A 15032-nucleotide genomic window follows, 5' to 3' on the forward strand; every position below is an offset into this window, starting at 1 on the left:
ATTTTAGTTTCGCAACTAGCAAACTTGTTGATAAAAGGGGGGAAAAAAATAAAGTAGGAGAGTAAATTAGCCAGGAATATAAAAACAGATTGCAAGAGCTTCTTCAAGAATATAGAAAGGAAGAGAGGAGCTAAAGTAGAAGAGGTAGGAGAAATTGTCGTGGGAAATGAGGAAATGGCAGAGACATTGAATGAATATTTTGTCTGTCTTCACAGTAGAAGACACACATTGACATCAGAAATGTAGAGTAACATAGGTGTTCCAAGTACAGAAGTTCAGGTAATTAGTTTGAGCAGAGAAACAAAGAACAGAAGAAACTTAAGGGACTAAAATCTGACAATCCCTAGGACCTAATGGCCTACATCCTGGCATTCTAAAACAAATAACTGCACAGATAGTGGATGTGTTGCCTATGATTTTCCAAAATTCACCAAGTTCTGGAGCGTTTCAGATTGGATGTTATCAAATGTAACATTGCTGTTTAAGAAAGAAGGGAGAGAAAACAGGGGACCACAGGCCAGTTGACCTGACAACAGTCATCAGGAACATACTGGAATCTATTGATAAGGAACTCCTAACAATGCACTTAGAAAATGATATAGTACGATTGGACTTGTTTTTAAGTTTATTTATTAGTGTCACAAATAGGCTTACATTAACACTGCAATGAAGTTACTGTGAAAACCCCCCTAGTCACCACACTCCGGCACCTGTCCAGGCACCGAGGGAGAATTTAGCATGGCCAGCATGTCTTTTGGACTGTAGGAGGAAACTGGAGCACCCGGAGGAAACCCACCCAGAAACAGGGAGAACGTGCAAACTCTGCCCAGACTGTGACCCAAGCTGGGAATCAAACCCAGGTCCCTGGCACTGAGAGACAGCAGTGCTAACCACTGTGCCACCCGTTTTTCAAAAGCCAACATGCTTTGCATAAGGCAAATCCTGTTTGACAAATTTATTAGAGCGTTTTGAGGATGTAACAAGTGGGTTGGATGAACAGGAACCAGTCGATGTAGTACTCCTGGTATTCCAAACAACATTCAATAATGCACCACACGAAGATTAATAGGCAAGATAAGTGTTTATGAGTGGGGGTTAGTTTGGCATGGACATAAACAAGTTGGTGGAGTGGGCAGATAGGTGACATATGAAGTTCAATGAAGAGAAATGTGAGACGATGCATTTGGTAAAAAGAACATGGAGAGACAATATAGAATAAAAGGTAAAATTCTTGAAAGGGGTGCAGGAGAAGAGGGACCTGTGTGTATATGTGCATAAATCACTGAAGGAGCAGAACAAGTGGAGACAGCAGTTAATAAAGCATATAATATAGGGGCATAGAGTACAGGAACAAGGAGGTTACGCTGCACTTCTACAAGACGCTAGTTAGACTTCAGCTAGAATCTTGTGTACAAGAAGGATGTGAACACATTGGAGAGAATGCGGAAGATGTTTACAAGACTGGTTCCAGAGATGAGAAACTTCTGTCATGTGGATAGATTAGAGAGTTTGAGACTGTTCTCCTTAGACAAGAAGGCTAGGAGGAGATTTGATAGAGATGGTCAAAAACATGAGGGGGCTAAACAAGAGTAGATGGGAAGAAACTTCCCATTCGTAAAAGGATCAAGAACCAGAAGGCACAGATTTAAAGTGATTTACAGAAGCAGCAAATGTGATGTGAGAAAATACATTTTCACACAGTGAATGGTTTGTGTCTGGAACATACTGCCTGGAACCTGCTGGAGGCAGATTCAATTGAGGCTTTCAGGAGAGCATTGGATGATGATAACGGCTGCAGGGAAAAGGCAGGGGAACGGTGCTAAGTCATGATGCTCGTTTGCAGAGCCAGTGCAGACATGATGGGCCAAATGGCCTCCTTTTGTCTTATAGCGATTTTGTGGATAAAGGATTGGTTAACAGACTGGAATGAATAGGGCATTTTTGAGTTGGCATGCTGTGACTAATGTTGATGTTCATGTTGTTTGTGATTGTACAAATGCAGAAGCAATTAGGAAGATAAATGTCATGTTAGCCTTTAATGCAAGGAGATTGGAGTACAAGAATAAAAGAGTCTTGGTACAATGATGCAGGGCTTCAGTGAGACCACAACTGGAGCAGTATGGTGCAGTTTTGGTCTCCATGTGGAAGGGAGGAAATACTTGTATTGGAGGCACTGCACAGAATGTTCACCAGATTGATCTCTGGAATGGGAGGGTTGTAATTTATTGTCTGCCGCAAGTTGTAATTTGAGAAGATAATGCTGAGCTGCCTTCTGGAACTGCTGCAGTTTGGAAGTTTTTCTACATTTTGCAATGTGTAAATATTTAGAAGTGGTGTTTATTGAGGAATTTACTGTGTTCTTTCCTGCCTGATGCCTCAAAACGTCCTTAGGTACTTCAATTACCGGACCACTCGTTTCCTCACTGAAGAGGGTTTCTACAAGTTCCATAACTGGTTTGATGATCGAGCTTGGTATCCATTAGGCAGAATTATTGGAGGAACAATCTACCCAGGTCAGTATAGTTTTAGTACTCCAAGCGGTCATATTACTGATCTCTTTAATGCGTCAGTGAGTTGTTTTGTTTGATACACCTGTGTATATCATGGCTGAGTTACCCTGTAAGATGTTGGAGGTTCACTCAGTACCTCCTGGCTTGAAGCTTTAAAACATTGAGTCACAAATTGCCTGGGAACTCTGAAGCAGTCCTGTCAGTCTTTAAATTCATGCGTCCCTTGTAACCTCAAAATTGTCGTTTGAGGAAATCAGTCATTAAATTTTTAATGATAGATCTTGCCTTCAGAACGCAATGGAACCTGAAGCAGTGAAATATAACTAAATTGTGTTTTTTTTTATCTGAAAGAGGTTTAAAATGGGAATTAGATTAACGAGAAGAGGGAGGGAGGAAGAAGAATGAAGCTTATGAAATAGCTTTATTGGTGGTGCTAATGCTGTAACACTTACTAGTCTTGAGTAGCATTATTACAGTAATATTAGGGTTTGTTAGGAAAACATGGAAGATTGAACATAAAAAGGTAAGACCTGAACTTGATGGTGCTGTTAGGGTTAAGATCAATTGCATTCCAGGGTGGGAGCTGGAAACTAACTTCGATGTCTTTGCCAAATGAGTCAAGAAAATTGCTTATTTTGAACCAACTATTACCCTCCCTTACTGCATTTACACAGCCAGTATATTACAGGGTACTGTCCAATCAGCCTGAAATAGCATACATATTTAAATATTTTGTTTCCTTTGTATTGCATTCATTCACTGGGAACTCTTACTGCAGTGTAACCTGAGCTAACTATGAAAAGGATGTGCAATATTGCCCGTGCCTATTGTGCGGCAAGAGATTATTTTTTGGGGTGATAGCACTGAAATTTTCTTGATTTGTTTGAGATGAACCTGCGTAATTAAATGATTTATTTCCAGGTCTTATGATCACTTCTGCTGCTCTCTACCACGTGCTGCACTTCTTCCACATTGCAGTCGACATCAGGAATGTGTGTGTGTTTCTGGCTCCCCTCTTCTCATCCTTCACCACAATTGTCACTTATCACTTAACAAAGGAATTGAAGGTAGGAAGTGAACTGTGTTCCCTACAAACCAGGAAATGTACACCAATGGAGTATGGAGACCCATTCAGAATGGCTCTGGCCAGCTTAATGTTACTGGAATGTTAAGATGCTGGAAACCTGAAATAAAAATGGAAAATGCTAGAGGTGTGTTGCAGGTGGAGAGAGAAACAGAGTTAATGTTTCAGGTCTGAGATGCTTCTTCAGTTCTGCCTAACAACATGAATGCTAACTTTGTTTCTCGCTGTTTTGTATCAAACTAGCTTATTTACATTGCTCTATGATTTTCCTTTTCTAGGTGGTAAGTAGTGCTGTTGACCAGTTGTGGGCATATTGGCCTCCTGGTGTCAGGAAGGAAGTGGTGGGCAGTGAACAGAATTGATTATATGCAGTTACCATTGGTGACCTAGGTGTCTTTAGACAAATGTTTAAAGGTTGGCCCCAGGAGATTCTTTGCTTTGCTCCCGCCACTGACACAGGCTCTTCTATATCAGAGCTGCAACTGAAAATCAGAGAGGCCATAACATCAATGTGAATTATGTGAATTATTTAACCTGGCTCAGTAGTGAAAGCCTCAGCATTATTTTATTAAAGATGATTTGTGATCCTACATTTGTACAACCTGAGAGTAAATTGAAACCACACATGAGGGGATCTTATTGAAACATATAAGATGATTAGAGGTTTAGATAGGGTGGATAGTGATAGCCTTTTTCCTCTGATGGAGAAATCCAGCACGAGGGGGCATGGCTTTAAATTGAGGGGGGGTAGTTATAGAACCGATGTCAGGGGTAGGTTCTTTACCCAGAGGGTGGTGAGGGATTGGAATGCCCTGCCAGCATCAGTAGTAAATGCGCCTAGTTTGGGGGCGTTTAAGAGATCCGTAGATAGGTTCATGGACGAAAAGAAATTGGTTTAGGTTGGAGGGTCACAGTTTTTTTTTTAACTGGTCGGTGCAACATCGTGGGCCGAAGGGCCTGTTCTGCGCTGTAATGTTCTATGTTCTATGTTCTATAAAGCATCCCATGTTTTGTATGCACAGCTTTTTTGGTTCCTGGGAGGAGCGGTTTATGTTATGAAGAAAGGTTAGATAGAGTGAGCTTGTTTCCACTGGAGTTTAGAAGAGTGAGGAATGACGTGATTGAAATAAGTGAAATCCTGAATAGTCATGGCAAGGTGAACATGGAAAGGATGGGCATAATTCTCCCAAGCCACCGCTGGTGAGGAGAATTTGGCAGGAAACCCAAAAGTCAGTTTCAGTAAACCCCACTGGAGGCTGGCATGAAACCCGCTTGCATCCCGCTAATGGGATGCAGGTGAAGGCCCAGCCAACACACCCAATTCTCTGTGATGCCAATGGAAAGCAATAGAGGAACAACATGGTGTGCAGTTGCAGGGATTTACCTGAACAATACCTGGGCTGTCTCCGGAGCTCAGGGTGGAAGCTGCTGACAACCCTTGACCCCAGAGCACCACAACAGTGTGTGGGGGCAGGGGGGGAAGTATACATGTGGACCTTCCAGATTCTGTGTCCTGGAGAGGGTCCATCTTCCAGCCTCAGGATGTTCCTGGAGAGCCATCTTCTTTCTCAGGAGGTCCACCTTTCCTCCAAAAGTGGGGCAGTGATGTTGGGCATCTTTTCAAGATGGCGCCCAGAATGGACAGCAGACTATGCCCCAGCAAGCCTGCCCCACCAGAATAGAGCGCAAAACACCCAGTTGCATAACTAGAGGTCGGGGCCAGAAGATTTGGTGTGTTTTTCCCGTTGGCCTCCACAGAAGGAAACACCCCACGTTACCACCCCCACCGCGGGACTTAGTCCCCAGATGGGGGAGAATTCTGCCCGATGTTTCCTCTTGTGAGTAAGTCCAGAACTAGGGACTTATTATTTTTAAATAAGTGATTGCGCTTTTAGGACAGAAATGAGGAGAGGTTTCTTCTCTGAGAGTTGAGAGACTTTGAATTTCTCTACCGCAGGAGAAGCGGGTCACTAAATATTTCTGCGGCAGAGGTAGATAGATTCTTGTTAGGCAAGGGAATCAAAGATTATCTGGGGTAGATGGTAATGTAGAACGTGGAACACAAACGCATCAGGCATAATCTTATTGAATGGCAGGGCAAGCTCGAGGGGCCGAATGGCCTGCTTCTACTTTTTTTTGTATGTTCATGTGTTTGTATTTCAGCAACTGTTTATTTTGGGAATAATTCCCTTTCTGCGCTGTGTAAGAATGTTAATGTTCTGTTTGTGTTTCAGGATGCTGGCGCAGGCTTGTTAGCTGCTGCCATGATTGCTGTTGTCCCTGGTTACATCTCTCGTTCTGTAGCTGGCTCCTATGATAATGAAGGTGAGTACCCAACCCAAGCTTACTTAATGTTGGAAAAATCAATTTAATTAATCTTCTGTAGCTACAGCAATTTCAGTAGCCGCATAGCAATGGATCATGAAATCTCAGTAAGAAGTTTAACAACACCAGGTTAAAGTCCAACAGGTTTATTTGGTAGCAAAAGCCACACAAGCTTTCGGAGCCCCAAGCTCCTTTAACCTGGTGTTGTTAAACTTCTTACTGTGTTTACCCCAGTCCAACGCCGGCACCTCCACATCATGAAATCTCTACAGTGCAGGAGGAGGCCATTCGGCCCATCGATCCTGCACTGACAACAGTCCCGCCCAGCTGCTATCCCCGTAACCCCACATATTTACCCCGCTAATCTCCCTGACACTAATGTCTCCTAGGAGACTAAGGGGCAATTTAGCGTGGCCAATCAACCTAACCTGCACATCTTTGTACTGTGGGAGGAAACCCTTGCAGACACGGGGAGAACGTGCAAACTCCACACAGTCACCCGGGGCCAGAATTGAACCCAGGTCCCTGGCACTGAGGCAGCACTGCTGACCACTGCCACTGTGCCAGCCCATGGCTTCAAATGCATTATTTTTCAAACTTTATTTCTTATTTATTACAAAAAAATACAAAAAGCACATCGTAAAATGCAGGCAAAGAAAAATTAGGGGTGAAAAAAGAGACAAAGGAAAAATAAGGAGAAATAGGCAGAATTATTCAACTCCGAGAAGAAAGAAAAGTTGTCAAAATAATAAATAAAAGGTTGCCGGCCAGACCTAATCAATTCTTTTAATTGATCCACGTAAGTTATATTTAATGTTTTCAAGTTTAAGAAGCAACAACATCTTGACCCATTGCAAGTGGGAGGGTGGAGCCACAGACTTGCAATTGAATAAGATTGGTTATTGTGCAAGAATGAGGCAAAGACCAAGGCATCTGACGTACATGATCTGCAGCTATCTCGTCAGGGATCACCCCGAACAGTATCAGTAATAGGGTTAATATCAATAAATTTGTCTCACATTTGAAAATGTTGAGAAGACAGAGGACCAGAAAGTGGGATAGCCTTGGACATAACTAAAACGTATGAGACAGTGTTGCGGGAGTCAAATGTGGGCTCCAGTTCAGAGTACATCCTAGCAAGTCCAGCTTCAGGTAGGTAGACTCGATGAAGAACATTACATTGAAGCAGACCATGTCTAATGCACAGCCGTATAGACTGCACTCTTGAAAAGAATTGACTGCCACGAGCCACCAAAAAGCTCAGTATTGAATTCCCGCTGCCAAGATGCCTTAATGTTAGCTAATGACGGACCAAAGAGTTTATGGATAATGTTATAAATGCATGAAACCAAGTCCTTAAAAATGGGATTAACACTTCAACAAAGTTCAATGAGACTATCAGGAGATGGGGAAGGAAAGGAAGCAAACTGTTTACTGGCATAACTACGAACTTACAGGTATCTAAAAATAAATAGATTTGGGAACACCATGCTCCCTTACTGGATAATGAAAGGAAGACCCTCAGGTCTTTAAAAGATGCCAAACAAAATCTGGACCAAAGGTGGAAGGCTGAATCAGTTAGAGAAGGTGGAAAAAAATAGATTATAATGGATAGGAATGGAGGGAAGAACAGACTTGAATCCGAAGTGGATTCTGAATTGGGACCATATTTTACAGGGGATCAACGCAATGCTATTTTGTGTATAACAATTCATACAAGCCAGTAATTGAACATAATAAGAAAACAGGAGAGACATGGAGGCAAAAATAATGTTCCATAGTTTTCCAAGCAGAGCTGTCATTGTCTAAAAATAAGTAAACCCAATAGATAAACTTACGAATATTGGCAGACCAATAATAAGCAAGATCTCCTATATTCTGATTCTGAGTCTCATTTGTCGATCATTGCTACCTGGATCGTCACCAAGACCATCTACTTTCACCTCTTCAATATCACCAAACTCTCCCCATCTGCTAATTTGCTGCTGAAGCCCTCATCCTTGTTACCTCTAGACTTGACATTTCCAATGCTCTCCTGACAGACTTCCTATTATCCAGTGTCCATAAACCTGAGCTCATCCAAAACACTGCTGCCTATCTCCACGCTTAGTCCCATTCACCCATCACCTCTTGTGCGCATTGAAAATTGGGGTTCCCAGTCCATCAGTGTCTCACTTCAGAATTCTCCTTGTTTTCAAACCCCTCGTGGCTTTGTGCCTCCTTATCTCTGTAGCCTCTAAATCACTGCTCTGATAACTCTGGCCTCTGTACATCGTCCTTTTTAACCACTGCACCATCGGCAACCAGGCTTTCAGTAGCCTAGACCCTATGGAACTCCCTGTCTAAACTCCACCAAGCCTTTATCTCTCCTTTATCATAGTCCTAACTCTTTAACCAAGCATTTCCCTAATTGATGCCATGTTTTGTGACATTTCTAAGAAGCACCTTGAAACATTTTACTATGTTAAAGGCTCTATGTACATGCACATTTTTGTTGCTTAAGTAATTGTATTTAAAAACATTAATCTATGTTAAAATGCCCTACGGTTTACTCACTAGAAGGTGATTTTACTTTTGTACTAGCAAGAACCTCATTACATATTTGAAAGCCCAAACTGGGATCGAGCTGAGACCTCCTCTCCCACGTCTTCCACTCTGTTTTGCTGCAGTATTAAGCTGGTTCACTGACTCCAGATTCAGGCTGCGTTCGTTTTAAAATTGCAGTGGAAGCCAATTCCAATTCTATAGTTGTAATATAAATGCACGCAGTTTACTTTGGAATCTAGGGAATGTGATTTGCGAACATTCTGCAGGAAGCTAGAAGGCGAATCGCCACTTTGTTTTTTTTTGCACAGTGATTTTTGAGTTAGCAAAGTTAGCCGGGACATTGACAGCTCTGAGCTCCTCTCTGCAGTGTGTCATGGGAGCTTTAATAACTGTCTGAATCACCAGGACAGGCAGACATAGCCTTGGTTTAACATGCCATTTCGAGAACAGCCCTTCTCAGTACTCTGCTGGAGTATCAACTTGGATTATTCAACTCATCATGGTATAGAAATGCTTTTATGAGTAGCAGGAGGTTCTGTTCTAGACCGCAGAAACCTCAGGACTATCAATTGCAGAGAGCTTGATTGACTGCGAATGGAATTGTCATCTTGCTGAAAGAAGCTGGTGGTAATGAGGTGGATGGAAGTGATTTCCGGCATTATTTGTTGATTAGCTACCTTTTGGTGATATTTGTTGTATATCTGTGCAGGTATTGCTATCTTCTGCATGTTGCTCACGTACTACATGTGGATCAAGTCAGTAAAGTCCGGCTCCATCTACTGGTCCGCTATGTGTGCACTGGCCTACTTCTACATGGTAAGTACTCATTTTAGCGTATAAATCAGGAAATTAGAAGTGTGTGTAACAAGGATGGTACAGCAATCAAAGCGAATGGTAATGTTCATATAGTGCAAACTATATTTCCAGTAATAATGGATGAGTTTATGGAATGTTTTTTAATCAGTATGTCGAGGAAACAAGTAGAAAATGCATCATTTTTGGCCCAGTATTTTGCAATGAAAAGCAGAATAATAACCTTGTTGTAAAGGAGCCTCGAGGGGATAATCATTATATGATAGAATTTTATATTGAATTTGTGTTCAAAAGTAGTCTTAAATCTAAATAAAGCCAACTATGGGAGTGAGGGACAAGTTGAGCAAACTAAATTGGGAAAGTAAATCAAAGGATTTGACAGTAAATAATGGTGAATATTTAAAGTGAATTAATTAATACACAGCAGATATACATTCCCTTAGACAATAAAATATCTGTGCCTTGTCGATGGTGACCAGCCTCTGGGGAATCAGGAGGTGAGTTACTCGCCTTAGAATTCCTAGCCTCTGACCTGCTCTTGTAGCCACAGTATTTATATGCTGGTCCAGTTCATAGAATCCCTACAGTGCAGAAGGAGGCCATTCAGCCCATCAGGACTGCACCAACAACAAACCCAATTCCCGTAGCCCCATGTATTTACCCTACCAGTCCCCCTGACACTAAGGGGCAATTTAACATGGCCAATCAACCTAACCCGCACATCTTTAGACTGTGGGAGGAAACCGGAGCACCCGGAGGAAACCCACGCAGACTCTGAGAGAATGTGCAAACTCCACACAGACAGTGACCCAAGCTGGGAATCGAACTCGGGTCCCTGGCACTGAGGGGAATCGAACTCGGGTCCCTGGCACTGAGAGGCATCAGTGCTAACCACTGTGCCACCATGCCGCCCCTTCAGTGTTGATAGAGGATTTAGTAGTGATAATGCCATTGAATGTCATGTAGAAATGGTTAAATTCTCTCCTGCTGGAAGTAGGCCCTTGATAGTGCGAATGAGCCACACAGGAGATTATGTAAGTTAGGGCTGATATGTTTGGGGGTAGTATAATAGCATGGATTGAGGATTAATGAATGGAAAGAAAACAGAAGAAATCAACGGATCGCTTTCAGGTTGGCAAGATGTTACTGGCAAAATCGTGGAGTTTGCACATTCTCCTCGTGTCTGCGTGGGTTTCCTCCTGGTGCTCCGGTTTCCTCCCACAGTCCAAAGATGTGCAGGTTAGGTTGATTGGCCATGCTAAAATTGCCCCTTAGTGTCCTGGGATGCATAGATTAGAGGGATTAGCGGGTAAAATATGGGGGTAGGGACTGGGTGGGATTGTGGTCGGTGCAGACTCGATGGGCCGAATGGCCTCTTTCTGCACTGTAGGGTTTCTATGATTTCTATGAAAATACTGCAAAGGTTCATGCTTGGACCTCAGCTATTTATGATCCACATTAATGACTTGTATGTGGGGATTGAGTGTAGTGTATTCATGTTTATTGAGCAGCCTGGGAATGGAGGGATACAAACGATTGGTCTAGTTGGACCAAGGAGCGGCACAGGCTTGGAGGGCCGAAGGGCCTGTTTCCTGTGCTGTACTGTTCTTTGTTCTTTGTAATACAAAGATAGGTTAAGTAAGATACGGGGACGATGCAAAGATACTGCAAAACATCCTTGGGGGTTACCAATGACCAGAAACCTAGCTGAATCAGTCATAGAAATGCTGTAGCTGCAAGAGTAGGTTGGGGGCTGGGAATTCTAGGGTGAGTAATTCACCAAGTCTGTTCACTAGTGCAGGAACGTCAAATTGAGATAAAGATCAGCCATGGGGCATATTGGATGGTGGAGCAGATTCAAAAGACCATATGGCCTACTCCAGCTTTTTGTGTTTAACTGTGGGGCTGACAGGAGCACAAACTGAAGATATATTTTCTGGTTTAGCCCTCTACCAAATTTGTTCAGCCAGCATCCTTAAGCATACATGCAGTTTTTGCATTGTTTGCTTGTGCTTTGGTTAGGAAATGGGCGAGGCTGATTTGTCATCTTGTGAGGGGGAGGAAGTGCCTGCGTTCCATCCTGATCCACAAGTAAACAAGGTTGTGCAGGAAATCCTGGTCGCAAACCCATCATGGCTGCTCACAGCAGTCCTGGGTTAAGCTTAACTCGGGAGTAATTGTGTGAGTAACTATGGCTTCCTTCAGCTGCAGGAGTTACAGTAACTGCATGTCCACAGTGAGCCGTGATTCCCAAAAAAATCCCAAATAATTTTCAATTATATACTTGAAAGGAAAATTTAAAGGAGATGGGGAAGAGTGGACTCGTGGTGCTAATCTGATAGTTCAAAGATCTGACACAGTACAATGGGCCAATTGGCTGCCCTCTTAGTTTTCAGATTCTAAGATTAGATCCTGAGGTGGATACTCTGTTCCTTACCGATCATATTCCTCCTTTGTTCATGTAGACTGTGTACTGCACACACTGAGACAGCCGTGGCACAGTGGTTAGCACTGCTGCCTCTCAGCGCCAGGAACCCGGGTTCGATTCCCGGTTGGGTCACTGTCTGTGTGGAGTCTGCACGTTCTCCCCGTGGGTTTCCTCCGGGTGCTCCGGTTTCCTCCCACAGTCCGAAGGACATGCTGGTTAGGTGCACTGGCCATGCTAAATTCTCCCTCTGTACCCGAACAGGCGCCGGAGTGTGGGGACTAGGGGATTTTCACAGTTATTTTATTGCAGTGTTAATGTAAGCCTACTTGTGACACTAATAAATAACCCATAAACTATTAAAAAAAAGAAACACCCCGGTTACAATGTACCCAGTGCAAAATGTTGCTGCTGTCTTACTGCTAGTCTCGTGGCTGCTAACCCAACACTACCACTCCTATACTCAGTCCCGTGAGGAGTGAACTTTATTTTGGCTATTCATTTTACTTATCCAAGTGGTACCATGTGCAGTTACCAGCAGCCTCATGTCTGTTTTATCAAATCTGGCTGTTGGTGACTGTGTGATAGGACATCAAGTTGGCCAAGGCAACAAAGACGCATGTCTATTTGAAAATAAAATCCATGCTACAAAACTTGTTGCAAAGCCTGAACGTTTATAAAAAATGATGCAAAGATACCAAGGTTTGATTTGAAATGGATGGAGATTACAAGGTCCGTAATACAATATCAAAGTTGACGGTAACAAAGACATTTGACCCCAGCCCCGAAGCAGCTCAGCCAGCAGATTGATGACATCTTCAATCGATTTTCAATTCGGTCATTTTAAAAATTGACAATTTATGAGTGCGCTTCATTTTGAACCTGCGCAAATAAATATAACCAAGATTGAAATCCAAAGTGTATATTTTTAAAAAGGATGTGAGATTGCAGATGAGGATATTGTACTAAGATTTGAAGGCAGTAACCAGTCCCGTGGCAGTAATTGAACTGAAAAACAAAACTGAAGCTATTATTGGCAGTTTTAAAAAACAGCCTCCCTGGCGTTGTCACTGATGATTGGGATGGATGGCTGGAGATCTCCTTTGTAAAATGCGCCATTGCAAATTTCTGGATTAACTATTTTATTAACTTTAAAGATTCTTCAGATCTTTTAGTATCTGCTTTTGACTTGTGATTGTGTTGCACTGTTTTGTTTATTAGTTTTGGAACTTTATTACCATTGTTGAATTAGTACTTAATGCAATCTGCTAATGATCAGAACGACTGACTAATTTTAAGTCATGTAATTAAGTGATATTTTGTTTTACCTCTTCATTCAGTGGAGTTTCCAACATTTGGTGAATTTTGATGTCCACTTGTTTTTCTTCCTGATCCTCTTGGTCCTCATTATTCCGCTGGGTTTTATGTGCGAGCCAAGTTGACATGTGAAAGGATCACTGATGTAATGGAACCTGGCTCCTGAGGATTTAAATAATGTAACTATGTGAACTCTGTGTAATAGATGTCAGCAAAAAGAATTGACCTTCAGAACCTTGGAAAAACCCCTCCACTAATGGGGGTGAACACGACTTGCTACACTCAAATTAGTGGTCAGCCACAATTTTTGACCCCAAAAGCGCATCTATTTATTTACCAGTATCTAAGGACTGGACGCAAGAGTCCGGGAAACAATACGTGTTGCAGCCTCAATTGCAAAGATGCACAAAGTTTGAGTCACGCCCACCCTTTGATTAGGATGTCAACAACATTTCAAAATGGCAACCACCCACTCGGAGACATGTTGGTCCCAATAACATCCCAGTTGTAGTGCTGAAGACTTGTGCTCTGGAGTAGACTGCTTGCCTAGCCCAGCTGTCCCTCCCTGTGTATAAAAGTGAAACAGCCAAGTGGGTGGTGTCAAATTTTACCCCTGCTATATTCTTAGTGCGTTTTATTTCTTTCAGGTTTCGTCATGGGGCGGTTATGTGTTCCTGATTAATCTGATCCCGCTTCACGTGCTCATTCTTATGCTGACTGGGCGATTTTCCCACCGAATCTATGTTGCATACTGCACAGTGTACAGCCTTGGAACCATCCTCTCAATGCAGATCTCCTTCGTGGGATTCCAGGTCTGTGAAGCTATTTCTTTTCTCTACTGTCCTCTGGACCATGCTGCTGTAAAGTCCCACATGTTGACGGCACCCCAATATGTATGAGCCTAGATGTTGAGGACATCAGACCAAGCCAGACACCAATGGAGGAGATCCTTTCTCCGCAAGATTGTGTGGCATGATGTGAGGCAATGCTATAATGTCCAGCCTCCCGACATGCAGCTAAATGTTACAGCTATCCTCTTTAAACTTTTATCATAGAATAGAATCCTTACAGTGCAGAAGGAGGCCATTCAGCCCATCGAGTCCACACCGACCACAATCCTACCCAGGCCCTACTCCCGCAATCCCACACACCCACCCTGCCAATCCCCTGACACTACAGTCATTTAGATGGCCAATCCACCTAACCCGCACATCTTTGGAGTGTGGTAGGAAACCAGAGCACCCGGAGGAAACCCACGCAGACACGGGGAGAAAGTGCAAACTCCACACAGACAGTGACCCGAGGCCGGAATTGAATTTAGGTTCATGTCCAGCCTCAGACAGGAACAGGTGCTGGCTATTCAGCTCCTTTATCATGTCCACCATTTAATTAGATAATGGCTGAGCTGTACCTCAGCTGTGATTACCTTGATCCATATCTTGCAATTCCCTCCCTAAAGAACAACTATTACCCTCCCATATTGAAAAAAGGTCAATTACCTCCCAGCATCCGCAACCTTCTGAGGGAGAAGATTCTTGATCTCCACCATCTTTGGTGTGGCAAAACATACTTGCTGATTTCACATCTAAATGGCAAGGCTCTAATGGTAAAATTGTGTGTGCTGGATTGTTCCACCAGAGGAAGTTGTTTCTCTGTAATTACCCTATCAAATCCCTTAAACAACCCAAAAGCTGTAATCATTTTTGCAAAGTATATGCAGTCAGTTTTGGACTAGACTGTCTATTTAAGTAAGCAGCAGGTGCAGTGACTCTTTGAATCATTTATGCGACAGTTTCAGTGGGTTGAAAATCATCGCTTTCTATTATTTAGCTTTGAACACTCAAGTTAACTGGCCCTTGGTACATTGATTTCAAAATCTGTTACAGATGCTGAGTTAAATTTAATTTCTTCTCTTATATCGTACTCGTCAAGAAACTATTCAATTTTTCAAAAGAAACCATAATATTATAATGTTTGGATATAGAATACGTTGTGCCCTGTGTGCAGCTGA

General features: G+C 42.7%; 1 protein-coding gene across 1 annotated transcript in view; it reads left to right on the forward strand.

Annotated features, from left to right (window-relative positions):
* stt3a (STT3 oligosaccharyltransferase complex catalytic subunit A) overlaps positions 1-15032 on the forward strand; it is a 73486-nt gene that overhangs the window by 29618 nt on the left and 28836 nt on the right. Inside the window, exons 4-8 of the mRNA XM_078198854.1 lie at positions 2392-2513; positions 3432-3577; positions 5829-5919; positions 9176-9282; positions 13669-13833. Coding sequence (XP_078054980.1) covers positions 2392-2513; positions 3432-3577; positions 5829-5919; positions 9176-9282; positions 13669-13833 — 631 coding nt within the window. The remainder of the gene's footprint in view (positions 1-2391; positions 2514-3431; positions 3578-5828; positions 5920-9175; positions 9283-13668; positions 13834-15032) is intronic.

Source organism: Mustelus asterias, chromosome 27, assembly GCF_964213995.1.
Source record: "Mustelus asterias chromosome 27, sMusAst1.hap1.1, whole genome shotgun sequence".
Lineage (NCBI taxonomy): Eukaryota > Metazoa > Chordata > Chondrichthyes > Carcharhiniformes > Triakidae > Mustelus > Mustelus asterias.